At 61.6% G+C, this 24,073-nt stretch overlaps 1 protein-coding gene across 1 annotated transcript; it reads left to right on the forward strand.

Annotated features, from left to right (window-relative positions):
- The first annotated feature begins 227 nt into the window (after window positions 1-227).
- HEATR6 (HEAT repeat containing 6) lies at window positions 228-20,590 on the forward strand. Its single transcript, XM_068154957.1, has 20 exons — window positions 228-422; window positions 695-802; window positions 1,183-1,323; window positions 2,018-2,133; window positions 3,821-3,935; window positions 4,340-4,441; window positions 5,132-5,269; window positions 8,319-8,608; window positions 9,204-9,381; window positions 9,656-9,862; window positions 10,626-10,725; window positions 11,417-11,766; window positions 12,253-12,375; window positions 12,867-12,953; window positions 13,396-13,530; window positions 14,760-14,882; window positions 15,774-15,898; window positions 16,991-17,087; window positions 17,941-18,145; window positions 18,611-20,590. The coding sequence occupies exons 1-20, from the start codon at window positions 228-230 to the stop codon at window positions 19,162-19,164; spliced, it is 3,489 nt and encodes a 1,162-aa protein (XP_068011058.1). The 3' UTR covers window positions 19,165-20,590.
- The last annotated feature ends 3,483 nt before the right edge of the window (window positions 20,591-24,073 follow it).

A 24,073-nucleotide genomic window follows, 5' to 3' on the forward strand; every position in this document is an offset into this window, starting at 1 on the left:
GCCGCTCCCCAGCCGCTCCCCCTGCTCCTTCTGGCGTTTCCCCGACGCCCATGGTAGGGCCCCGCCCCCCCCACCGCGGCCCGCCCCGCCCCGCCCCCCGCGGCCCGCCCCGCCCCAGCCGCTCGCAGGTCTCGCAGGTCTCGCAGGTCTCGCGGCCCCTGCCGGCCGCCGTAGCCGCCCCGGAAGCGCCGCGCGTTGCCATAGCGCCGGGGCGGGGCGGGCGGAAGATGGCTGCCGCGGCGGCACCGCAGGAGCCGGAGCCGGGAGCTTCATTCCGCCGTTACCTGGCGCGGTTAGGAGCCCTGCGGCCTCAGCCCGGCGTGGAGCGGCCCGACGGTGACCGCCGGCGCACCGAGCTCCACCTGCTCTTCGACCAGCTCATCTCGGAGAGCTGCGGGCCGGCGGCTGGGCCCAGCCCGCAGGTACCGCGGGGCCCGGCCGGGGAGCGCGGCCGTGGGGCAGGGGGATGGCCCGGGGCCGGGGGCCCGGGGAATGGCCGATGGGGGCTGGCCCATAGCGGGGGGGCCCGGCGCTGCCGCCGCCTGCCCTGCAGCGCTCAGCCACACACGTGGGCAGGTCCCGCAGACGTGGGCAGGTCCCGCAGGCGTGGGCAGGTCCCGCACACGTGTCTCAGCTGGGGAGCTGGTTTCCGTCCTGGCTCTGCAGTCTCTCCGTAGTGAGCTTTCTTTTGCAGGATGTTTGTGCGCTGCTTGTCCAGGGCTGTCAGCTGGTTCACCTTCATCAGGAGCATCTTGTCAGCAAGTTTTGTCAGCTTGTCTATCACTTGCTTAACAGATTTCAGGTAGGAGAAGCTTGGTCTCCTCCCTTCTTTCCCTGTCTGCTGACTCCCTGGGTCCCCTGCTAAGCTGGGAGGCCTCTGGGGTCCCTTGGCAGGGCTGTGGGGGTAGCCTTCGTGCAGAGTTTCTTGGATTTTCCCTGTACTGCTCTCTGTGGCTCTGGCAGAGCTCCTCACCTAAAAGCAGCCCTGGCAGCAGCAGTGCACCCCCAGAAACCCTTCTGGCTCTGGGAGGCCTGTGCTGATGTCTCCAGCTGCTGAGTGTGGGCTGATGCTGTGATGGTTTGGCCTTCAGCAGCCACATCACCTGAGTCTGTCACCACTGTGCTGTCTTCAGCAGTACCTGCTGATGTTGTCTTGACCACAGCCTTTGCCTGTTCCAACAGGTGGTGGTTGATGAACAGAGCCTGAATCTTCTTCTCTCCTACTGCATCTCTGCTCTGAAGCAGTGCAGCTCTTGGACCCATGTTGAAATCCTGCAAGCCTTGGCAGCTCTCCTTTACAACAATGGCCCTAGGTGTCAGCAGGTGAGTTTGCATGCCAGGAGAAGGTAACCACACAAGGTCTGCATCCTTTAGCTGTTGAGAGAGTGAGGAAGATGAGGTTCTCCCATTGTCCCACCTCTCAGGCTAAGATTAGATCCCTTTTAAATGCTGACTGAGGGGCAAGAGGAAATCTTCCAGGGGAGGGTTAGGTTGGACATGAGGAGCAATTTCTTCCCCCAAAAGGGTTGTCAGCCCTGGCCCAGACCCCCCAGGGCAGTGGGGGAGTCCCCACCCCTGAGGGGTTTCAGAGCTGTGTAGCTGTGGTGCTGAGGGCTGTGGCAGTGATGGGTCTGTGGCTGGACTCGATGGTCTGAAAGGTCCTTCCCAGCCTGAATGGTTGTGAGCAGCTGAGTGCCAGCTCTGGCAGGTGCCTGTGCCAAGAGCCAAGAGCCCTTCCCATGCTGAACACCTCCATTCCTGCAGGCTGCAGCTTGCTTAGTGGCCCCCCAGCCCTGAGTCCCCACACTCTTTCAATCCCAGGTGGGAGGTTTGGAAGTTGTGGCTGCCCAGAGGGGCTGAGCCTGGGGGGCCCTGGGGTCCCTTCCAGCTGGGCAGGCTGAGATCCTGGGCAGCCTCTCTGTGGAGTCTCAAGCTGCAGCTGGCAGCCTGGTTGTGTAGCATAGGCAAAGGGGAGAGGCAGCTCTGAGCCCTGCTGAGTCCTGCTCTTTGCTTCCAGCACCTGCCAGCGCTGCTGGGCCAGGCTGGGCTCCTGCTGCAGCTCAGCGCCGCCGCTCAGCCCCACCTGGAGCTCCGGAGGGCAGCGGTGCACAGCATGGCAAACCTCTGCCTCAGGTGGGTGCCAACCTTCCCAGCTGCTGGGGAGGCTGCTTTAGAGCAGGGACAGCTGGGCTGCTCTGTTTGTGCTGGGAGCAGCAGGGTCAGGACCTGTCTGCATGAGTCTGAAATGTGAAGCTGCAGCACTTCAAGGCTGCTTCACCTCTGGCTTCACAGCACCACAGGAGGGGCTGGCTTGGAAGGGACCCTAAAGCTCACCCAGTTCCAACCCCTGCCATGGGCAGGGACACCTCCACCAGCCCAAGGCTGCTCAAGGCCTCATCCAGCCTGGTCTTGACACCCTCCAAGGTGGGGACAGCCACCTCCTCTCTGGGCAGCCTGTCCCAGTGTCTCTCTCCCCACTCAGCCTTCCAGGAGTGCTGTTAGAGAGCTGAGTTTGGGCAAGGAAGGTATCAGTTGTTGCACTGTGGGGGCCCTGCAATGGTCCTTGGGGGTAATTTTGCATAAGAAGTGGTCAGCCACAGGGTTTCACTGCTGCCCTGTTGGAGTCCATCCACTCTTCCATTCCAGATGTGAAAACAGTGATGCCACAGCAGCAAATCTTCCTTAGCTGCTCTCTGGGAAGAGCTTGGACTGAGCAGGCTGTGGGCAAGCAAGCACTTAATGAAATCAGCAGACCACTGGGTGTGCTCCAAAGAGCTTTCTGGTTAGTGGTGCCCCTGAACAGATGGTTTGGGTTGAATTAAAGCACACCTCAAGCAAACTACCACAAAAGGTTGGAGTTTCAGCACTTGTAGGTGAAGCCTGGAGAGCTGCTTCATGTAAGGGAAGACAACATCTGGCAGCCTGGGACATGCTGCTGCTGCTGTGTGGGGAGTTGGGCTTGTTCAGCCTGGAGGGCTCAGCAGGGATATGAACATGTGGTGACAGGGAGTGAGAGAGAGCCAGGCTGTGCTCAGTGCTGCCCAGGGGAGGGACAAGAGGCAGGGGAGATTCTGATTGAGCATAAGGGAATGAGCTGTCCAGAGAGGTGGTGGAGTCTCTGTCCTTGGAGATACTTCAAACCTGCCTGGGCACAGTGCTGGACAACCTGCTCTGGTTGACCTTACATCAAGCAGGGATGTTGGGCTGGGTGGATGATCTCCAGAGGCCCCTTCCAGCCTCAGCTGCTCCCTGAGTCTAATGTCAGGAAGATCACTGCAGTATCAGAGCTGTCCTGTGAGTGCAGGCAAGGGTGTGGGTGGCTTGAGGTGATTAAATGTGTTAGACCCAGCTGCTTAGGAGTCCATTACAGAGGACTTTGCTTAATGGCTCTAAATCTGCTGCAGCAGTTGGCACCCCTCAGTAAAGGGCACTCAGGGCAGCACAGGTGAAGTGCTGTGGTTGCCCTCTCTCTGTGCAGTAAGTAAGTGCAGATGAAAATGTTTCAGCACATACAGGTGGCCCAGACTTCATGGGAGCTCAGGAAGTGGCAAAAAGCACTCCCAGGCCCTTGGCAGTGCCACCTTTTGCCTGGAAAGCTTGCCCAGCCCTGCTGGAGAGGCAGTGCCCTTGAGGAGGTGGCCACAGGAGCAGAGCAGCTGCAAGGCACACCCTGCTCCCTGTGCAGGAGGCTTCCTTCTGTCCTCTCTAGTGCTGGAGCTGCTCCCTTTCAAAGGGTCACCAACCCCTCTGGGGCAGAGGGCTCAGGTCTGGGCTTGGGGGCAGCAAATCAACCATTTGTTCCTTCCTGCTGTAATTGTAGTGTGCCTGGGCAGTCCTACCTGGAGGAGCCCTACAGGAGTGTCTGCTTCCAGACCTTCCTCAGTGTGCTGCAGACTGCCAAAACCTCTGAAGTAGATGACATCACTTTTTGCATGGTGAGTGAGAGTCTGGAATGCTCCAGTGAGGAGAGTGTGCTAGTGGAGTGTTGGAGTTTGGGGTGTTGGCAGCTGAGGCTCTGCTCAAACAGCCTTAATTGAATCAGTGTTCTTTTAATAAGCCTAAGAGATGAACCCTGGAGCAGGCTGCCCAGGGAGGTGCTTGAGGCCTCACCCCTGCAGACATTCAAGGTCAGCCTGGCTGTGGCCCTGGGCAGCCTGCTCCAGCTGCCTGCAGGGGGGTTGGACAGGATGCCCTCTGAGGCTCCTTCCAGCCCAGGGCAGTCTGTGGAGCTGGGATGGTGCTGGGCAAATCCATAACTGCCTCAGGAGTCACTTGGGAGATGTGAACCTTCAGAGGCTGGGGAAGGGAGAGTTCATTAGTTGTGTGCTTTGGTTTCCAGCTGCTGCAAAGTGCCCTGAAGGGTATCCAGTCCCTCCTCAATGGTGGGAAGATGAAGCTGATGCAGACTGACCAAATTGGCTCTCTTCTGGCAGTGTTAAAGGTAAACACCTCTCTCCTCCTGGAGAAGGAGGCAGGCCCTGGGAGCTGCCTGTCCCAGGTGCTTGTCAAGGTGGGAAGGAGAGGGAGCAGAGAAGCTTGACCCTGAGGGGCAATGCAGTGTGAGAGGCAAAGCAGAAGCCCCAGAGCTTCCCTCCCAGCATTCTCACTCCACTGCCCACAGCAGGTGGGGTAAAGGAGGCTCATTGCTTTTGGGCCCACTGAAAAGCTCCACAGGTTTTGTACCTGCCTAGGCATGGTTGAACTTCAGCTCCTGCACAGCATGGGGGCAGGCAAGCCCTGGGGGAAGGCTGACAAGCCCAGCTGAACAGTGCTGAACACCACCTGAGTGTACAGCACAGCTTTGTGCACCAAAAGGGCAAAGAATCACAGAGACATCAATCTCTGGAGGGTGGAAGAGAGCTCTGACATCCAACTGCTCCCCCAGAGCTCACAGTGCCACCACTGCTGAGCCAGAGCCACATCCCTGGCCTGGGGACTCCACCCCCTCCCTCTGCCAGTGCCTGAGAGCCCTGCTGGGAAGAAATTGTTCCTAACCTCCAACCTGAACCTCCCCTGGCACAGCCTGAGGCTGTTTCCTCTTCTCCTGTCACTTGTTGCATGGGAGGAGACTGAGCTCCAGCTCACTGCAGCCTCCTCCTGTGGAGCTGCTAACTCTGTGTTGCTGTTGCAGAAGTGCATGTTCCATGGACTGCCAGGACTGAGCATAGAGGTGCCCCCAGCCTTGTACCCAGCCCCCCTGCCTCAGTATGACAGAAGGTCACCTCTCAAACAGGAGCAGCCAGAACCAGCCACCTGTAAGCAGCCAGGGGTAAGCTGAGCTGTGTGCTGCAGCAGGCTGTGTGCTGCAGCTGTGTCACCCAGCCTGGAGCTGGTGCCTGCCAGCTCTGTGTGAGACACTTCAGCTGCTCTGGAGATGCTGATTGAAACCTCTGCCCTGAGGGAGGCTGCTCTGCAGGCTCAGCTGAGGAGCACAGCTGACTGCACAGGGTGGCTTTCCTGAGCTGGGCTCAGTGCAGCAGTTACTCATCTCCAGGCAGGAATCCCTGGCCTGCAGGGAGCTGGGGCTGGGGCCTGCAGGGAGCTGGGGCTGGGGCCTGCAGGGAGCTGGGGCTGGGGCCTGCAGGGAGCTGGGGCTGGGGACTGCAGAGAGCTGGGGCTGGGGCCTGCAGGGAGCTGGGGCTGGGGCCTGCAGAGAGCTGGGGCTGGGGACTGCAGAGAGCTGGGCCTGGGGCCTGCAGGGAGCTGGGGCTGGGGCCTGCAGGGAGCTGGGGCTGGGGCCTGCAGGGAGCTGGGGCTGGGGACTGCAGAGAGCTGGGGCTGGGGACTGCAGAGAGCTGGGCCTGGGGCCTGCAGGGAGCTGGGGCTGGGGCCTGCAGGGAGCTGAGCCTGGGGCCTGCAGGGAGCTGGGCCTGGGGCCTGCAGAGAGCTGGGGCTGGGGACTGCAGAGAGCTGGGCCTGGGGCCTGCAGGGAGCTGGGGCTGGGGCCTGCAGGGAGCTGGGGCTGGGGACTGCAGAGAGCTGGGGCTGGGGACTGCAGAGAGCTGGGCCTGGGGCCTGCAGGGAGCTGGGGCTGGGGCCTGCAGAGAGCTGGGGCTGGGGACTGCAGAGAGCTGGGGCTGGGGCCTGCAGGGAGCTGGGGCTGGGGCCTGCAGGGAGCTGAGCCTGGGGCCTGCAGGGAGCTGGGCCTGGGGCCTGCAGAGAGCTGGGGCTGGGGACTGCAGAGAGCTGGGGCTGGGGCCTGCAGGGAGCTGGGGCTGGGGCCTGCAGGGAGCTGAGCCTGGGGCCTGCAGGGAGCTGGGGCTGGGGCCTGCAGGGAGCTGGGGCTGGGGACTGCAGAGAGCTGGGGCTGGGGACTGCAGAGAGCTGGGCCTGGGGCCTGCAGGGAGCTGAGCCTGGGGCCTGCAGGGAGCTGGGGCTGGGGCCTGCAGGGAGCTGAGCCTGGGGCCTGCAGGGAGCTGAGCCTGGGGCCTGCAGGGAGCTGGGCCTGGGGCCTGCAGGGAGCTGGGCCTGGGGCCTGCAGGGAGCTGGGGCTGGGGCCTGCAGGGAGCTGGGGCTGGGGCCTGCAGAGAGCTGGGGCTGGGGACTGCAGAGAGCTGGGGCTGGGGCCTGCAGGGAGCTGGGGCTGGGGCCTGCAGGGAGCTGAGCCTGGGGCCTGCAGGGAGCTGGGGCTGGGGCCTGCAGGGAGCTGGGGCTGGGGACTGCAGAGAGCTGGGGCTGGGGACTGCAGAGAGCTGGGCCTGGGGCCTGCAGGGAGCTGGGGCTGGGGCCTGCAGAGAGCTGGGGCTGGGGACTGCAGGGAGCTGGGGCTGGGGACTGCAGAGAGCTGGGCCTGGGGCCTGCAGGGAGCTGGGGCTGGGGACTGCAGAGAGCTGGGGCTGGGGACTGCAGGGAGCTGGGCCTGGGGCCTGCAGGGAGCTGAGCCTGGGGCCTGCAGGGAGCTGGGGCTGGGGCCTGCAGTGAGCTGAGCCTGGGGCCTGCAGGGAGCTGAGCCTGGGGCCTGCAGAGAGCTGAGCCTGGGGCCTGCAGGGAGCTGAGCCTGGGGCCTGCAGGGAGCTGGGCCTGGGGCCTGCAGGGAGCTGAGCCTGGGGCCTGCAGGGAGCTGGGCCTGGGGCCTGCAGGGAGCTGGGGCTGGGGCCTGCAGGGAGCTGAGCCTGGGGCCTGCAGGGAGCTGAGCCTGGGGCCTGCAGGGAGCTGGGCCTGGGGCCTGCAGGGAGCTGAGCCTGGGGCCTGCAGGGAGCTGAGCCTGGGGCCTGCAGGGAGCTGAGCCTGGGGCCTGCAGGGAGCTGGGCCTGGGGCCTGCAGAGAGCTGGGGCTGGGGCCTGCAGGGAGCTGGGGCTGGGGCCTGCAGGGAGCTGGGCCTGGGGCCTGCAGGGAGCTGGGCCTGGGGCCTGCAGGGAGCTGGGCCTGGGGCCTGCAGAGAGCTGGGGCTGGGGCCTGCAGGGAGCTGGGGCTGGGGCCTGCAGGGAGCTGGGCCTGGGGCCTGCAGGGAGCTGGGCCTGGGGCCTGCAGAGAGCTGGGGCTGGGGCCTGCAGGGAGCTGGGCCTGGGGCCTGCAGAGAGCTGGGCCTGGGGCCTGCAGAGAGCTGGGGCTGGGGCCTGCAGGGAGCTGGGCCTGGGGCCTGCAGAGCAGCCAGAGCTTTGCATCCTGTAAGTTACATTTTTCTCTCCTAACCCTTGCACAGCTGCTTGGCTCTTCCCTGGGGTCAGGTTCATCCACAGCCTGATTTCCTCCCTGATTTCCTCCCACCTCTGTGCTCCTTCATCCTTCCCCAGGTGATTTTCTAAGCCTGTGCATATCTGGGGTTATTGATTACCTGACAGCCATTGGAGAAAATCAGGTTGTGGAGTCAGGTTGAAGCTGACTCTTGGCAGGTGTGAATGCCAACAGCAGCAGTGTTCCCTGCTGCTCCTCTGCAGCCCCTCCTGGGGGGATCTGATTTCTCAAGTTTTCCTGGGAGCCTTTGGCTGACTGATAGAGGCCAAAGCTTGATCTGAGGCTATTCAGAGAGGGGCAGATCCCCTCTCTTGCCCTGCTGGCCACCCTGCTGGGCTGCAGGAGGGCACTGCTGGCTCCTGGGGAGCTCCCCAGCACCCCCAAGGCTCTTCTCCAGAGCTGCTCTCACTCATCTGAAAACTGCTCTCAGAAACCTGCATCATTTGATTCTGGTTGCTGATGATTTGCTATATTGATGACACAGCCATGAGGCATTGTGTTAAGCTCTGCTTTTGTTCTGCCTTGGCAGTCAGTTTAGCTCCCAGCCATGTGTCCCTGAGCTGCACAGCCAGGGGCTGCCTGCTCAGCTTCCTGGCTGCACTCCCAGGCTCTGTGCTCAGTGTCTGCTTCTCACCTTCAAACAGGGCCGAAGGAAGAAGTCCAAAGGCAAACAGAGGAAGGAAGAGTCTGGGGAAGAAGGAGGAGAAGATTTGGGTGATGCAGGAGCTGAAGCAGCCCTTGGGGCAGAGATGCTGAAGCTGCAGCTGGGGGATGTGCAGAGCAGGCCTGGTTTGGATCCCCAGGCTCAGCCATCAGGTGCTGCCCAGCTGCCCATGGGGAAGGATCTGTCTGCACCTCACAGCAGCTGGAAGAGAATCAGCAGCAGTGAGTCAGAATACTCTGATGCTGAAGGTGGAATACAGAGCAAAGTGAGGTGATTGCTGTTCCTGTGGGCATACAGCCTGGCAGCAGAGTGTGCTGCTGTGCTGAGGAGCTTGGGCTCTTGGAGTCACAGAGAGAGCTGGGTGGGAAGGGTCCTTGAAGATCATCCAGTTCCAACCCCCTGCCATGGGCAGGGACACCTCCACCAGCCCAGGCTGCTCAAGGCCTCATCCAGCCTGGTGCTGAGCACCTCCAGGCAGGGGACATCCACAGCCTCCCTGGGCAACCTGCTCTGGTGTCTCCCCACCCTCCCTCTCAATAATTTCTTCCTCATCTCCAGTCTGTCTCCCCTGATGTCTCAGCTTGAAGCATGCTTTCTGTTCTGGAGCTCTGGTTCCATGTGAGCAGACTCTGTGTCCCCAGGGTCCTGCTGCTTCCCCTTAATGGAAGCTGCTGGGGAAATCACTTTCCCTTTCTGGTTTGTGTGGTGGTACAAGAGGAGGGGAAGGCAGGGGCTCACTGCCTGGGAGGTTGGAGTTGTTGGTCAAACAAAATGTCTCCTCACAGGCAGCCACTGCCCTGGGGGACAGGGGTGAAGCCCTTTGCTGTTCACTGCTGCTCTCATTCACCCCCTGGTCTCTTTGAAGGTCTTACCAAGCCAGCGTTCGGCAGGGGGCTCTGGGCTGCTTCCTCTCTGCTGTGAAGTCCATAGAGAAGAGAGTTCTATATGGCTACTGGTCAGCATTTGTTCCTGATGCTCCTGGCATTGGCAGCCCCCAGTCACTGTCCCTCATGACTATTGCTTTGAAGGATCCTTCCCCAAAGGTGAGGCAGCTCTGAGGGGAGAAACAAACATCTTGGAGGTTGTCTCTGGCCTTCAGTCAGCAGCTGGCTGCTGTGCCTGTGGCTGCTTGGTCACTGGGCCCCAGGAGATAGAAGAGCCTGGGCTGGTGAAGGGAGCAAAGGCTTGGGTCCCTGTGCTTGGCTCTGGAAGCTATGAGGCAGGGTAGCTGGAGCTGATTCTTCTGCTGCAGAAGGACCTTTATGAAGCTCCCAGGAGGTCTCACAAGTGGCTAACAGAAATGCTCTCTCCTTTCAGACCCGTGCCTGTGCTCTCCAAGTGCTCTCAGCCATCCTGGAAGGCTCTAAGCAGTTTCTGTCTGTTGCTGAAGATGCCAATGATCACAGGAGAGCCTTCACTCCCTTCTCTGTAACTATTGCTTCCAGCATCAGGGAGCTGCACCGCTGCCTGCTGCTCGCCCTGGTGGCAGAGTCCTCTTCTCAGACACTGACACAAGTAGTCAAGGTAACTGCACTGCAGACATGGCAGCTGCTGCCCAGGGCAGTGAATGTTCAGCACTGCAGTCTAAGGAGGACACTGAGGTGCTGGGGTGGGCACAGCAGAGGCAGTGAAGCTGGTGAGGGGTCTGGAGAGCAGGGCTGGTGAGGAGAGGCTGAGGGAGCTGGGGGTGATCAGCCTGGAGAAGAGGAGGCTGAGAGGAGACCTCCTTGCTCTCTGCAATTAGGTTGCAGGGAGGTGGGGCTTGGTCTTCTCTTCCAAGTACCCAATGGCCTGAAATTGTGCCAGGGGAGGGTTAGGTTGGAGATGAGGAGCAATTTCCTTGCTGCAGGGGAGGTCAGGGACTGGCACAGGCTGCCCAGGGAGGTGGTGGAGTTCCCACCCCTGGAGGTGTTCCAGAAAGGTGTGGCCAGGGCACCTGGGGCCAGGGCTTGGTGGCCATGGTGGGGTTGGGTTGCTGGTTGGAGTGGATGATCCTGGAGGCCTTTTCCAACCTTAATGATGCTGATTCTTGAAGGAAAGTGGTGTGGTGGGCTGGAAGCTTCCCATGGGTGTCATTGCCTTGGCCTTTCTGCCAAGGAGCTCAGTCCTGGGGAGCCAGGCTGGGAACCAGCTTCCAGGCAGCAGATAATTTGGGGCATTCCTTTTCAGGTGCCCTCCAATAATTAGCTGTCTGAATGCCCTCTGCACTCCCAGTGGGAAGGCAAATCTGCAGGAGGCCAGGCTGGCCCTGGCAGCACTGCTCCCCCTGTGCTCCTTTGTCTTTCAGTGCCTTGCAAACTTGGTTTCAAATGCTCCTTACAACCGCCTGAAGCCAGGGCTGCTCACCAGGGTCTGGAACCAGATCAAGCCTTACATTCACCACAAAGGTTGGCATTCCCTGGGGCTGCAGCCTCTTGGGGTGGGAGAGGTTGATTCTGAGTGGGATTCTCCCTAGTCTCAGGTGATGGGATGAGAGCAAACGGCCTGAAGTTGTGCCAGGGGAGGCTTAGGCTGGAGATGAGATGGAGATGGGTTGGCAGAGGTTGCCCAGGGGGGTGGTGGAGTCCCCACCCCTGGAGGTGTTCATGGCACCTGGGGACAGGGTTGGATGGCCATGGTGGGGTTGGACTCAATGACATTAGAGGCCTTTTCCAACCTCATCAATTCTGTGAGTGGTTGGTCCTGGGTGGCACTGATTCAGCACTGCTGCTTACAATCCAGCTGTGGCTTTCCCCACACAGTGCTTCATAAACCCATCCATATGGATTGCTGTGGAGTGGTGTCATGAGTGAGGCTGGATATTGGGAAGGAATTGGGAGTGAGGGAGGGGAGACACTGGCCCAGGCTGCCCAGGGAGGCTGTGGCTGCCTCCTGCCTGGAGGTGTCCCAGGCCAGGCTGGGTGAGGCCTTGAGCAGCCTGGGCTGGTGGAGGTGTCCCTGCCATGGCTGGAACTGGATGGTCTTTAGGGTCCCTTCCAACCCAACCCATTCTGTGTCTCTCTGCAAGCTCCCAAGGGAGTCTGGCAGGCCAGGCAGCCTCTGAGCCCTGTCCTGCCCCTGCCCTCTTCTCTCTTGCAGATGTCAACGTCCGAGTCTCCAGCCTGACGCTGCTGGGCGCTGTGGTCTCCGCCCAGGCGCCGCTGCCGGAGGTGCAGCTGCTGCTGCAGCAGCCCAGCTGCTCAGGCTCAGCCAGCAGTGGGAGCACAACCCCTGCCCGTTCCAGCTCTGAGCCCTGGAGAAAAGCTGCCCCTCCAGCAGGGGAGTGCCCAGGAGCCCCAGCAGGCAGCTCCCCGGAGCCCTGCTGGCTGCTGCGGCTCTGCGTGGCCCTCGTGGTGCTGCCGCGGGAGGACTCCTGCCCTGCCGCTGCCTCCCTGCCTGCCTTCCCCAGCCTCTATGAGCCCTGCCCCCTGCGCCTGGAGGCCCTGCAGGTGGGCACCAGCACAGCTTGGGAAGCCAGGCTCACACAGCCTCCTGCTCTGGCAGAGCCCTTGCAGCTCCCCCAGCCCAGCCACTGCTGACTGCCCGGGCTGGTGCTCAGCCGTGGCCCTCAGCACCGCGGCTCTGCCTCCTGCCAGCACCTCCATGGGGGCTCCTGAGCAGCTTGGGGCTGCAGTGCCAGGGAGCTTTTCTCTTACAGGCACCCTTGCTTGTTTGTTTTGGCTGCAGGACACCTCCCTGGCAGTCAATAATTCATGGTGGTGCTACCTGATAGTGCTTGGTGACCCTGTTGGAGGCAGCTAAGGGAGCAGGGAGGTTTCAGCTGGCTGGGGTGTTCTAGCAGTTGCTCTGCAAGGTGTATCTGTGACATCAGAGTGCAGTCTGAGAGCCCACTGCCAGCCTCTCTCTCTGTGTCTGGGGTGTTTGGGCTTCCCAGGAGGGGGAAACACTGACTGCAGCTCCTTGTCCTTGTTTAGGTGCTGGCTCTCCTTGTGAGAGGTTATTTCTCCCTGGCTCAGAGCTATTTCCTGGAACTTGGAGAAGTGGCTTGCAGGTGCATGGAAGAAATGGATCCATCCATTCAGCTTCATGGAGCCAAAGTAAGAGCAGGAGCAGACAAGGGATGGGTTTATCTGTCAGGTGAGGAGAGGACTCTTCAGAGCATCTCTGCAAAGAGCTGGGGGCTGCTGCAGCTCTTGGGGAAATGCAGTGCTGACAGCCTCAGAAGTGCTCCCTCTGCTTCCACTCCAATCCTCAGCAGAAGTTTGTTGCTCTGCTGAGTCACCAGGAAGCTTGGGAAATGCAGAGACTGTAACCCTGCCCCTGCCTGCTTTAGCACCAGCTGCTGCACCCCCAGGAGAGCTCCCAGCTTTCCCCTCTTTTGTTGTGCTGATCTGGCTGGGGACTTGGTAAGAAGATTTCCCCCTCTAATTTCTTCCCCAGTGGGGACAGAATAGAGTCCAGAACAGTGCTGAGCCTTTGCTTTTTGCTCTGGGGGTGAGTAAGTGTGGTCCTAGGCAGAGACTGCTGCACTTGCATGGTGCTTGAGTCATCCCTGATGAAGTCCTCCTTGCTTTTTGTTTCCTTGCAGCTTCTGGAGGAGCTGGGCACTGGTGTGCTGCAGCAGTACAAACCTGACTCAGCCATTCCCCCTGATCAGAGAGTTCCAGTCAGCAGGGTAGGTGTGTGGGGTCCTCAGGGGTCACACTTCACTCAGCTTCCCTTCTTGAGCTCTCTGCAGAGCCATAGAGTCACAGAGCCAGATCCTGCAGTCCAACCATTCCCCAGCTCTGCCCAGGCTGCTGCTAACCCCTGGCCCTCAGCACCACAGCTCTGCATCCTCTAAACACCTCCAGAGGCACTGGGCTGCAAGTGGGCAGGTGAATGAAAGCACCCAGCTGTGTGGATTCAGGGCTGGAGTGGTGACTCATGTGAGGCTGTGTGGCCTGGAGAAGGAGCAAGTGCCTGCCTGCAGCCCTGCAGTGCCTTCAGAGTGCTTCTGCCCACCAGGGGTTTGGGGCTCAAGAGCTGGAGTCCCTCTGCTGTGTCCCTGCCTGCTCTAAGGCAGAACCTGGGCCTCACTGCTCAGGGTCAGGAGCTGAACCTGGCTGCCTCTGCAGGTGGTGACTTTCTGGACTCTGATGCTGAATGGCCCTTTGCCTGGCACCCTGCAGAACTCTCCACATGCCACCCTTCAGACAAGTGCCTGTGATGCTCTGTCCTCTATCTTGCCAGAAGCCTTCAGCAGCCTGCAGGTAGGAGAGCTCTTGGAGTGTGGCATCTTTCCCTCCTGAGGCTTTCTTCCCCTCTGCCAGCAGTGTGAAGCCTTTCACAGCTCAGGAGGAGAGGGGTGGCAAACCTCCCAGAACTGCTCTTGCTTTCCATCCTGACCCAGCTGTGACTGCTGGAGACTGGCAAAGGCCATGCTGGCAGGAACTGGCCTGCCCCAGCAATGAAACCCTGGGTGACAGAAGCTCTCTGGCTCTGCTGGGAATACTCAGCCTTGGGGGTGGTGCACAGGAGGTGGAGGGCAAGAATCTCCCTGCAGGAGGGAGGGCTGGAGGGCTGATCTTGTGCTGGCTAAGGGGCAGCTGAGCTAGCAGCCACAGGCTGAGCTTCACCACTTTGCCTGTGTGGTTTGTTCCCCTTCTGCCTGCAGTGATTGCCCTGGCAGAGGCAAACCAACCTGCTGGCCTCACTCTCCCCTGCACCATGAAGTGTGCTTTGGAACATGAAGGCCTTGGCAGTGTGTGACTGCTGCATTGTGCAGCTCCTTTGGTGTCACTGTGCCCTTCTGGAGGGGAGCTCTCTGCCAGGCCTCCTTTGCCCAGCAGCTGCTGGTGCAGCTCTGCAGCCCTCCAGCTGGTTCCTCTGAGGACAGTGTGCACTCCACCCCCCTGGACTCTGGTCCCATGCTCTCTTGTCCCTGTGGCCAAGTGGGGGCAAGTTGGTGCCCACTCTGCCCCTGTGCTCTGATGAAACAGAGATCTTGGTCATGGGTTAGTGAGCTGACAATCTGTGCAGGATGGACCTGGCCTGCCTGGCTGGCCAGGGGAGAGGGTGAGGCCAGGCAGGAAGCTGCTGCAGTCTGCTGCCCCTCTGCTGGCTCCTGCCTCCTGTCTGCAGGATACTTAATGTTTTGGCTTCCTTTTCCTTGTGGCCTTCTCTAACAGCAATCAGAGCTTGCTGGGAGCCTTCCCATCCCCTGGCTGGCATCCTGAGGTGCCAGACAATTCACCTTAAAGCTCTACCCTGCATGGGGGCTTCCATGGAGAGGCTGTGCCAGAGCTGTTTCAGGTGCTTGTGGGCCAGGCATCTTTGGGCATCACAGCAGTGTTTGGGTTGGAAAAGGGCTCTAAGGTCCTCCAGTCCAACCCTCCCCCCAGCACCACCATGGCCACCAAACCCTGTCCCTTGGGGACTCCCCCAGCTCCCTGGGCAGCCTGTGCCTGACATTTCAGTGTCTCTCTTGCCCTGCCTGCAGAGTGAGCAGCAGATCCTGTGTGTCACCCTGCTGCTGGGCCTGAACCACAGCGAGAACCCCCTGGTGAAGGCTGCTGCTGCACGAGCCCTGGGAGTCTACATCCTCTTCTCTTGCCTCAGGCAGGTGAGAGCTGCTCTGCTGTGCTGCTTTGGGCCCTGAGCTGTGGCACATGAGCTGGGCTGTGGTGTGTGTGTAGGCTTTCCTTACTGCCTCCAGAGCTGCTCTTGCCTCTTGAGAGCTGAACAGTGCAGCTTTAGATGAGAGGAGGCAGAAGCCAAAGTGAGAGCAGAAAAATGGAGGGGAGGATCTTCCCTGGGCTGCCAGGGGGAGAAGTGGGGAAGGCTGAGCTGGCACAGAGGAGCTGCAAGAGGTGAGGTAGAGTTGAGCAGGGAGCAGCTGCCCAGAGCTGTAGAGTTTCACACTTCTGTGTTGTGAAGCTTCAGGTTTGTGGCAAGCTAAGAACTAAACTTTATTTAGGGGAGGGGGAAGAGGCTGTTTGTGAGCACAGCAGAAGTGAGCTGAGCTTGGCTGAGTGCAGGACTCTGCAGCCTTAGGTGAGTGGTTGGAGCAGGGCTATGCAGTAGCTGATGGTGAGACTTTGGGAGGCAGTCCCTCGCTGTAGGCAGGGGAGGGAGCTGCAGGGGCCGTGGCTGGGAGGGGCAGCGCAGCAGGGAGGCTGGGGCAGCACTGCTGCCTGGGAGCAGCCCTTGCTGAGTGCCAGCCTGGCAGCCCAGGCAGTGCTGCTGCCATCCAAAGGACCAGCAGCACCAGTAACATCAAACAGCAGCTTAGAAGCTCCCAGTGACCCTCCCCAGGAGGGTGCTGAGCTTGCTCAGAGTGCAGGCTTGGCCTGGGGGCTGAAGAGCAGCGCTGGAGCTGTGCAGAGAGCACCAGAAGCACATCCAGGTGCCACCGGCAGGAGTCTGGCCAGAGCTGGCCTCTGCAGGCCCAGAAGTGTGCTGAGGAGACCCCCTGGGGCTTGAACTCTGATCTGCAGCAGCTTTTCCTTGGCAGGATGTGATGTTTGTGGCAGACACAGCAAATGCCATCCTGGAGTCCCTGCACGACAAGTCCCCCAACGTCCGTGCCAAGGCGGCGTGGTCCCTGGGCAACCTCACAGACACCCTCATCATCAACATGTGAGCACAGCCTGGCCTGCAGCCCCCTGGCATCACACACCCTGCCCCCCTGGCATCACACACACCCCCCTGCCCCTGGCATCATACACACCCCCCTGCCCCTGGCATCACACACACACCCCCCTGCCCCTGGCATCACACACACACCCCCTGCCCCCCTGGCATCACACACACACCCCTGCCCCTGGCATCACACACACACCCCCCTGCCCCTGGCATCACACACACACCCCCCTGCCCCTGGCATCATACACACACACACACCCTGCCCCTGGCATCACACACACACACACACCCTGCCCCTGGCATCATACACACACACACCCCCCTGCCCCTGGCATCACACACACCCCCCTGCCCCTGGCATCATACACACACACACCCCCTGCCCCCCTGCCCCTGGCATCACAGACACAGGGCCCTGCTCCACCTAAGCCCCAGTGGGGCTGGGATGTTTCTTTTTACACTCTTCTCAGCCAGGCTGCTCAGGGCCTCACCCAGCCTGGCCTTGAGCACCTCCAGGCAGGAGGCAGCCACAGCCTCCCTGGGCAGCCTGTGCCAGAGCCTCCCCACCCTCACCCTCAAGGATCTCTTCATCTCCAGTCCCATCTGCCCTCCTCCAGTGTAAATCCATGCCCCCTCATCCTGTCCCCACAAGCCCTTGTCAGAAGCCCCTCCCCAGCTCTCCTGTGCCCCCTCCAGGCCCTGGCACACTGCTGTGTGCAGCTGCAGGCTCCCTGCTTGCTTTCCCTGTCACACAGAGGTGAGATTCATAAGTGTTGACCCCTCCCCAGGGCCAGGGCCGAGGGGAGCCCAGCCTGCTGTGACACTTCCAGCAGGGGCAGCAGTGCCCCCAGCCCTGCTCACAGCCCCTCCTTGCCCTCTGTTTCCTCTCACACACCCAGTGCCTTGCTGCCCTGCTGCCTTGCACTGGGAGTTTGGTGTTCAATTAATAACCATTGTGGTCACATGCAGCAGGGGCTGCCCTGCTCAGCAGCCTTCAAAAGAGGGAGGCTTGTTCAGAGCCACAGCTCTGGGGCTGGATCCTCCCAGCTGGCCTTTCACAGCAGGGTTCTCCTCCTCCCCTCCCAGGGAAACCATGGGACAGAGCTTCCAGGAGGAGTTTTCTGATCTCCTGCTCTTGAAGATGTTGAGGTCTGCAACTGAAGCATCCAAGGACAGAGACAAGGTATGGGCAGGGGGGTGGGGTGAGGTGGGGTGCTCTCAGTGCCCTGAGCTGCTGCACTTGGATGTGACAAAGTAAAGGACACTTTGGCTGCTTTGTCCCAGTGGATGGAGAGCTGCAGCTCTGGAGCCCTCAGCACAAGGAGGACATCAACCTCTTGGAGCAGGTCCAGAGGAGGCCCCAGCCACAGTCCAAGGGCTGCAATCCTCTGTGAGGTTGAGAGACTTGGGCTTGTGCAGCCTGGGGAGGAGAGGGCTCCAGGGAGACCTTCTGCTGGCCTTCCAGTCCTTCGAGAGCCCACTGAGTGAGGTGGTGCCAGGCTCTTGAGCAGGGCCTGGGACAGGAGAGGGGGTGATGGCCTGAGCTGAAAGAGGGAGATTCAGACTGGGGAGAAGTGTTTGAGGGTGGTGAGGCACTGGCCCAGGTTGCCCAGAGGGGTGGGGGATGCCCCATGCCTGGCAGCATTGCAGGTCAGGTTGTGTGGGGCTGTGAGCAACCTGCTCTGGCTGGGGGTGTCCCAGCTGCCTGCAGGGGGTGGCACTGGGTGAGCCTCCTGCGCCCCTCCCGTGGGGGGCTGCTGTCTGGAGGCCTCCAGGGCTGCCTCTGCAGCAGGGCCCTGGGCTGTGCTGTCCCAGGGCAGGGGGCAGGAGGGGTTTGGTTGCTTGGCTTGGGTTTGGGTGGTTTGGTTTGGTGCTTTTTCTCAGGCTGACCTCTCCCAGGGAGATCCTGCTGGTGGCACTTTGGGAAGCACCAGCTGGGAGCCCAGGGAGGGGCCGGGTCCTGTCCCTGAGCGTGGCTGCCCAGCAGGCTTGGCAAAGCTTGCCCAGGGCCTGGGTTTGTGTTCTGTGTGCCCCAGGTCAAGAGCAACGCGGTGAGAGCCCTGGGCAACGTGCTGCACTTCCTGCAGCCCTGCCACGTGGCCAACCCCCGCTTCAGGGAGGCCATCCAGGACTCTCTGCAGGCCCTGATCCGCACGGTGCAGAGCGAGGCCACCATGAAAGTGCGCTGGAACGCCTGCTACGCGCTGGGCAACGTCTTCAGGAACCCTGCCCTGCCCCTGGGTGGGTGCTGCTGCCCCGCCCCTGCCCCGCCCCTGCCCCGCCCCTGCCCCGCCCCTGGGTGGGTGCTGCTGCCCCGCCCCGCCCCTGCCCCGCCCCGCCCCTGCCCCTGGGTGTGTGCTGCTGCCCTGCCCCGCCCCTGCCCTGCCCCGCCCCTGGGTGTGTGCCCCTGCCCCGCCCCTGGGTGGGTGCTGCTGCCTGCCCTGCCCCTGCCCCGCCCCTGGGTGGGTGCTGCTGCCCCTGCCCTGCCCCTGGGTGGGTGCCGCTGCCCTGCCCCGTCCCTGCCCCGCCCCTGGGTGGGTGCTGCTGCCCCACCCCTGCCCTGCCCCTGGGTGTGTGCCGCTGCCCCTGCCCCGCCCCTGCCCTGCCCCTGGGTGTGTGCCCCTGCCCCGCCCCTGCCCTGCCAGCTCAGCTTGGTGTGCTTTGGCTGACTGAAAAGGCCTTGTGGTGGTGGTTGGCCTTTTGCAGGCGAGGCTCCTTGGAGCAGCCAGGCTTACAGTGCCCTCTGCTCGGTGGTGAAGTCCTGCAGGAACTTCAAGGTCCGGATCAAGTCGGCCATGGCCCTCGCCGTGCCCCGCAGCCGGCAGCGCTATGGCTCCCCGCAGCAGTTCGGCCAGGTCTGGGCTGCCCTGGTGCTGGCCTTGCAGAAGAGTGAAGACACTGAGGACTTCCTGGAGTTCAAGTACAGTGCCAGCCTCAGGACACAGATCTGCCAGGCTCTGCTGCATCTCTTGAGCCTGGCAGGGAGCACAGACCTGCCAGTCATACAGCAGAGCATCGGGGAGCAGGGGGCTGCCATCGGGGCCTACATCCTGCAGTACCTGAAGGCTGGAGCTGAAGAGAGCGAAGCAGGAGGGATGCACAGGGACTGGTGTGAGAGGGAGAGAGTGGTGAAAGGAGCCATTGAGCACCTGGGTGGGCTGGAGAAACAGCTGGAGGGCAAAGCCAGGGTAAAAGTGTCTGAGTATCTGGAGGGTGTCTTGGCAAACCATGCCAGGGCCACCGAATTAACAGAGGCCTAGGCAGAACCAGGGACCAGCTGCTTCTGGCTGGGCTCAGAGGGGACCACGCTGCTTCCCCTGGCACAGGGCAGCTGGGAGTTCCCTCCTGCTGCTGAGTCACTTTGTCTCTCTCCCCATGTGTGGAAGTTCAACCCTCCCACCACATAAAGCACAGCTAGACCCAGCTGGGGAGCGGTGGGAAGCTCTTGTGCAAGCAGGAGGAGATGCAGTGGCTGTGTACAAAAGACACAGGAGTTAAGTAGGGCCAGAAGGTGACACAGAAACCCCCTCCCGAGGAGAGGCCCCCCTGGCTTCCCCCAAACCCCTCTCTCTTCTCCCCTTTCTTGCCCAAGAGCTAACTGGATGGCAAAAGGATTGCAAGAGAAGTGGATATTGGGGGAGACTTCACAGCTCAGAGCAGTTGGTAAGAAGAAGTTAGGTTTCCTGTCTCCTAAGGCCAGGGTCAGTTGCATGCAGGCTGGCCAGGAGCAGAGGGGAGAAGCAGAAGCAGCAGAGCTCAGGGTTCCTGAGGTCCCATTCTGTGTTCTGCCAATGAAGTCCCTGTAGGATGATCTTTGTTTTCCTTCCCCACACTGACACACTGCAGCTGGAGCATTCTGTAGCTGCCCTTGGAGGCAGAGCCTGAAGCTGCCCCCCATGGCTGAGGGGAAGAGGCACAGCACTGTTCCTCCTGTCCTGTTTGTGCCACTGTGTGTGGTGAGCTCTGAAGCTGCCCTCCCTCCCTGCCTCCAGCAGGGCCACAGCTGCCTCCTGCTGTGCCTCTGCTCTCAGCTCACCTGGAAGCATTCTCTCACCACTGCTGCTGCACTCACAATCCTGGTGCAGGGGAGGGGGCTGGCAGAAGGTTGTTTTCCTGGGGGCTGCAGCTGCTGTCCCTCTTGGGGGCCTGCAGTAAACCCAAACCTGCCAATATTTGAAGAACAGCTTCGAGCAAACAGCCTTTGCCTGCCTGTCTCCTGGGCTCCTGCACCTGGCCTGTGCCTCCCTGCTGCCTCCCCTCCTGGCCTCCAAAGCTCCAGATCCCTGTTTCCAGGTGGCTGTGCTGTGCTCCCGAGCCAGACAACAAAGCAGCTCCTCCAAGGCTGGAGTTCTGCCTCCCTAAGCTCTCCTGCCCCTGGGGCCCTGCTGTTGGAGGGCAGCAATGTCCTTAAACCCCAGGTGCTTTGTTTCTGCTCCTGAAGCTGAGTCCCCATCCTGCTCCTCCTGATGCTGTCAGTTGCTCTGTTTGCTGTGAGCTGGCTGTGCTGATAGCTGCTGGGGGAGGACTGGGCTCTGATGTTGCTGGGGACAGATCAATGGCTCCAGGAATGAGCTGGCCTGTGGGGCACGCAGAGTTAAGTGCCTGCTGCCCTAACCTCGGGGTGGATGTTTGAACAGAGCTCAGCACAAGCCCTGCCTCTTGTAAAAGCTCTTTTGGGATACAAAATCTGCCTCCTGTGTTTTGCCATCCTCTCTGCTGCTTTCTGGGGGGCTCAAGCAGTTTGAGAACCTCAACCCCCTTTGCAGTCTCATTCTCTGGCTGTGTGGGGCCAGCTCCCTGCCGGCAGTGACTTCTGTGGGGCAGCCTGGGGCAGGGGCAGCCTGGTGTGGGGCTGGGCCTGTCCTGAGGAAGAGCATGGCAGAGCTGAGCATCACTGTCAGGCCCCAGCACCGCCCCTGCCCTGGCTGAGCCCCATCGGGGCTGAGGATCAGTGCTTCAGGGGAGAGGTTTTCACTTCAGCTGCCAGTGTCTCCTCTGCTGTGCCTGCCATGGTTGTGCCTGCTGCCAGCCTGCAGGGTCCAGCCCCTGCCCCACGCCTGTTCCCCAGCTGGAGAGGCCTCCAGAAGAAACCTTGTGAAAACAAACACTGCCTGCAGTTCCTGCCTGGCTTTGCTGGCAGCCCTAGAGCCACCTACCCCCTGTCCAGCCACAGTGCTGGAGGGGAGGGGGCAGCAGTGTGGGACTGGGCAGCAGACACAGGCTCTACTGCTCCAGCAGCCCACAGCCCACCTCGGGGTCTTCTGAACAGGGAAGCCTCTGGTTTTCTGTGCCCCAAGAAGCAGAGGGCAGCTGCTGGGTTCTCAGCATGTAGCCAGCCTGCTGGGGCAGGGGGGGCTGTGTGCCACCCCCTCCCCGGGGAGAGCAGCAGGGCTGGATGTGGCCCCGGGGAGGTGCTGGGGGCCAGCAAGAGGCAGCACCTTCCCCACCCTGGCCAAGGTTTTATTGTCCTGCCTCTTTATTGTGGTGTTTACAAGGCAGCAGCTTTATAGGTTTTCCTCTGAGTAGTTTCAAGGAGAAGGTAATTACCTTATCACAGCAGGGTGATTTATAGCCGAGGTGGCAGGGGACACTGCAGCTCCACCTCGGCTGCCTTTGAAAGACCAGCCAGGGGTCACTGGGTGGGGAGAACAAAAGGGCTTCAGTGCCCAGCACCAGGACATCTCCTGTGCCTCAGCCTCCCTGGGCTGTGCCCATGGCAGCCCCGGGGAGTGCCCGGGGGGGGGCTCTGCCCTATGCAGCCCAGTGAGGAGCAGCGTTGGGGGGGTGTCAAAACAGGCTGTGAAGCCCTGGGGATGGAAGGGCCTTGCCTGGCCCCCAGAACACAGCCTGCAGCCAAGAGGCTCTGTGGCCTCACCTGGCATCAGTGGGAGCAGGCTGCTGTGGGGTGATGGCAGAACAGGAGCCATTGCTTCTGGGGGGAAAACTCCCTGAAGCACCAGACCCAGGGCGGCTGGGAGGGCTGTCACACCCTCCTCATGGCCTCCTGTGCCGATTCTTCTTGCTTTCCTTTCCCCCTTTTCTCCATCTCCTTCCCTTCCTTCCCCTCTTTCACCTTTTTTTTGTTTCAATCCCGCCCCCCTCGCCCCCTCGTAACTCTCTTTCTGCCCTCACGCCAAAGACCCCAGTTCAGGTCCCTGCGGGGCTGTTGCTCCCAGCGCATCCCGACGCGGCCGGGCCCCGGGAGCTGCCCCTGCGGCGTGGCCACGAGGTGGCGCCACAGCCCCGCCAGGGCCCAGGCCAGCCCCGCGCCCAGGGCTGCCCAGGGGTGTGGCAGGGGATCCCGTGGCAGGGGATCCCGTGGCAGGGGATCCCGTGGCAGGGGATCCCGTGGCAGGGGTGCTGGGGTCCCCCCGCAGGGCGCACGGGTGCCTTTGCGAAGCGTGGATGCTGCCCAGCTGTGCACCCCCCGGAGCGGCTGCGGCACCCACCGCCCAGGCCAGCGTGATCCAGGCTGGCCCAGGGGCAGAAGCTGGCCCCGGGGCAGAGGCTGGCCCCCTGTGTACCCAACCAAACCTGGTGCACAGCCCCTCATGGGGCTGGTTGTTCGACGCTGTGGGATCCACAGACTCGAGGTGCGATGCCCTTGAGCATGTGGGCACTGCCTGCAGCCCCCAATCCCCCTATGGCCCCGCTGCTGCCTGCCTCCCCAGGCGAGGGGAAGGGGGATTCCTGCCATGGTCCCTCTGTGGGACCCTGGGGTGGTGGTGGGTCACAGCAGCGCTGTGGGGCTGGGGGCTCCAGTGTACATGAGGCCGTGACGGGGGGGTGGTGAAGGCAAGGGTGACTTCCAGTGGCAGGGTCAGCGGGGAGAGGCTGATTCTCAATTCCTGCCTGCTGTCTGCCGGGAAAAAAATGCCTGGGTGCTGCCTCGCAGCCTGCCCCTCCCCGGGACCCTCTAATTCGGCGGTTTTTATCCTGTCTGTTTGCCTTTGCTCCCCCCCTGCCGCCTTCCTCCACTCCTCCTCGGGGCAGCTGCGGGGTCGGGGCTGATGGATGGCCCCCGGCAGTGCCCGCACGGAGGAGGCGCTGGCTGCCGAGGGAGCTTTCGGCATGGCCAGGGCCCCTCGGGTGGGTCTGACCTGGCCACCGCGGCAGCGTCCCCACCGCGGGGGACATTTGCTCTCCCCAGGAACCCTCTTCAGAAGAGATCGCTGCAGGAAGGCTGCGGGCGATGGGGAAGGAGGGCAGAAGAAACCCACGAAGCACCCCGGGGCATGGGCAGTGCCAAGCAGGGCTGGGGATGGAGATGATAAAGGAGTTTGAGGAGCCCTGGGGAGCAGGGATGTCCCTGGGGCATGCCTCCCTGTACCACCCCCAGGGGAAAAAAGAGCTCATGCCACCCCAGGGGGGTCCTCCAGCTCCCTGGGAGCCCAGTCTGGTATTTCAGTCTAGACCTGATGGCATTTTTTCAGTCCAGCAAATTTCCTTGATGGCCCAGAGGTGAAGCATGAGCACGCTTGGCACGCTGGCACCAGTGGCTGCCGGAGGGTGGGAGGATCCCACGGGGGGCAGAAGCTGGGCAGAAGCCCTGCAGAGGCCACAGGGGACCAGGAGCTGGTGGGGAGGTGACCAAAGCAGCCAACACTTGCTCCTGGGGAGGCAGGAGAAACATTTGCCCTGGGATGGGAGGGAAAACTATGTGAGCCTTGACATCAGCTCATAAAACCAACCTCCCTGGGCACAAAACTTGCCACATCTTGCTTGAGCTTGGGCCTGGTGTGCAAAGGCCTGGCATGAAAGCCTCCCTCAGCAGACAACGGCCACGTTCCTGCGGCCACCCAGCCCCACAGCCGGGCAGGGCTGGGCTGGGTGAATACTTTGGGGTGGGGGCGACTGGCCTGGTGCTGCTGGCACCGTCGCTGTGACTCAGGGGCCAGCCCCATCCTCCCATGCTGTGGGCACCAAGCTGATTGACTGACCAACCATCAGCCTGAGGAAGGATTGAAGCCTGAGGAGGGATTGAAGCTTGAGGAGGGATTGAAGCTTGAGGAGGGATTGAAGCTTGAGGAGGGATGGAAGCCTGAGGAGGGATGGAAGCCTGAGGAGGGATTGAAGCTTGAGAAGGGATTGAAGCTTGAGGAGGGCAGACTGAGACTGGAGATGAGGAAGAAATTCTTGGCAGTGAGGGTGGGGAGACTCTGGCACAGG

The sequence above is a fragment of the Melanerpes formicivorus genome, unplaced genomic scaffold, assembly GCF_026170545.1.
Source record: "Melanerpes formicivorus ecotype bairdi unplaced genomic scaffold, bMelFor1.0.p_v2 SCAF_29, whole genome shotgun sequence".
Taxonomy (NCBI): Eukaryota; Metazoa; Chordata; class Aves; order Piciformes; family Picidae; genus Melanerpes; species Melanerpes formicivorus.

Coding starts and splice junctions, on each gene's coding strand:
- HEATR6 (XM_068154957.1), top strand. CDS start 228: ATGGCTGCCGCGGCGGCACCGCAGGAGCCGGAGCCGGGAGCTTCATTC. Junction 9,863..10,625: donor CACTGACACAAGTAGTCAAG/GTAACTGCACTG, acceptor TTTGTCTTTCAG/TGCCTTGCAAACTTGGTTTC. Junction 10,726..11,416: donor GCCTTACATTCACCACAAAG/GTTGGCATTCCC, acceptor TCTCTCTTGCAG/ATGTCAACGTCCGAGTCTCC.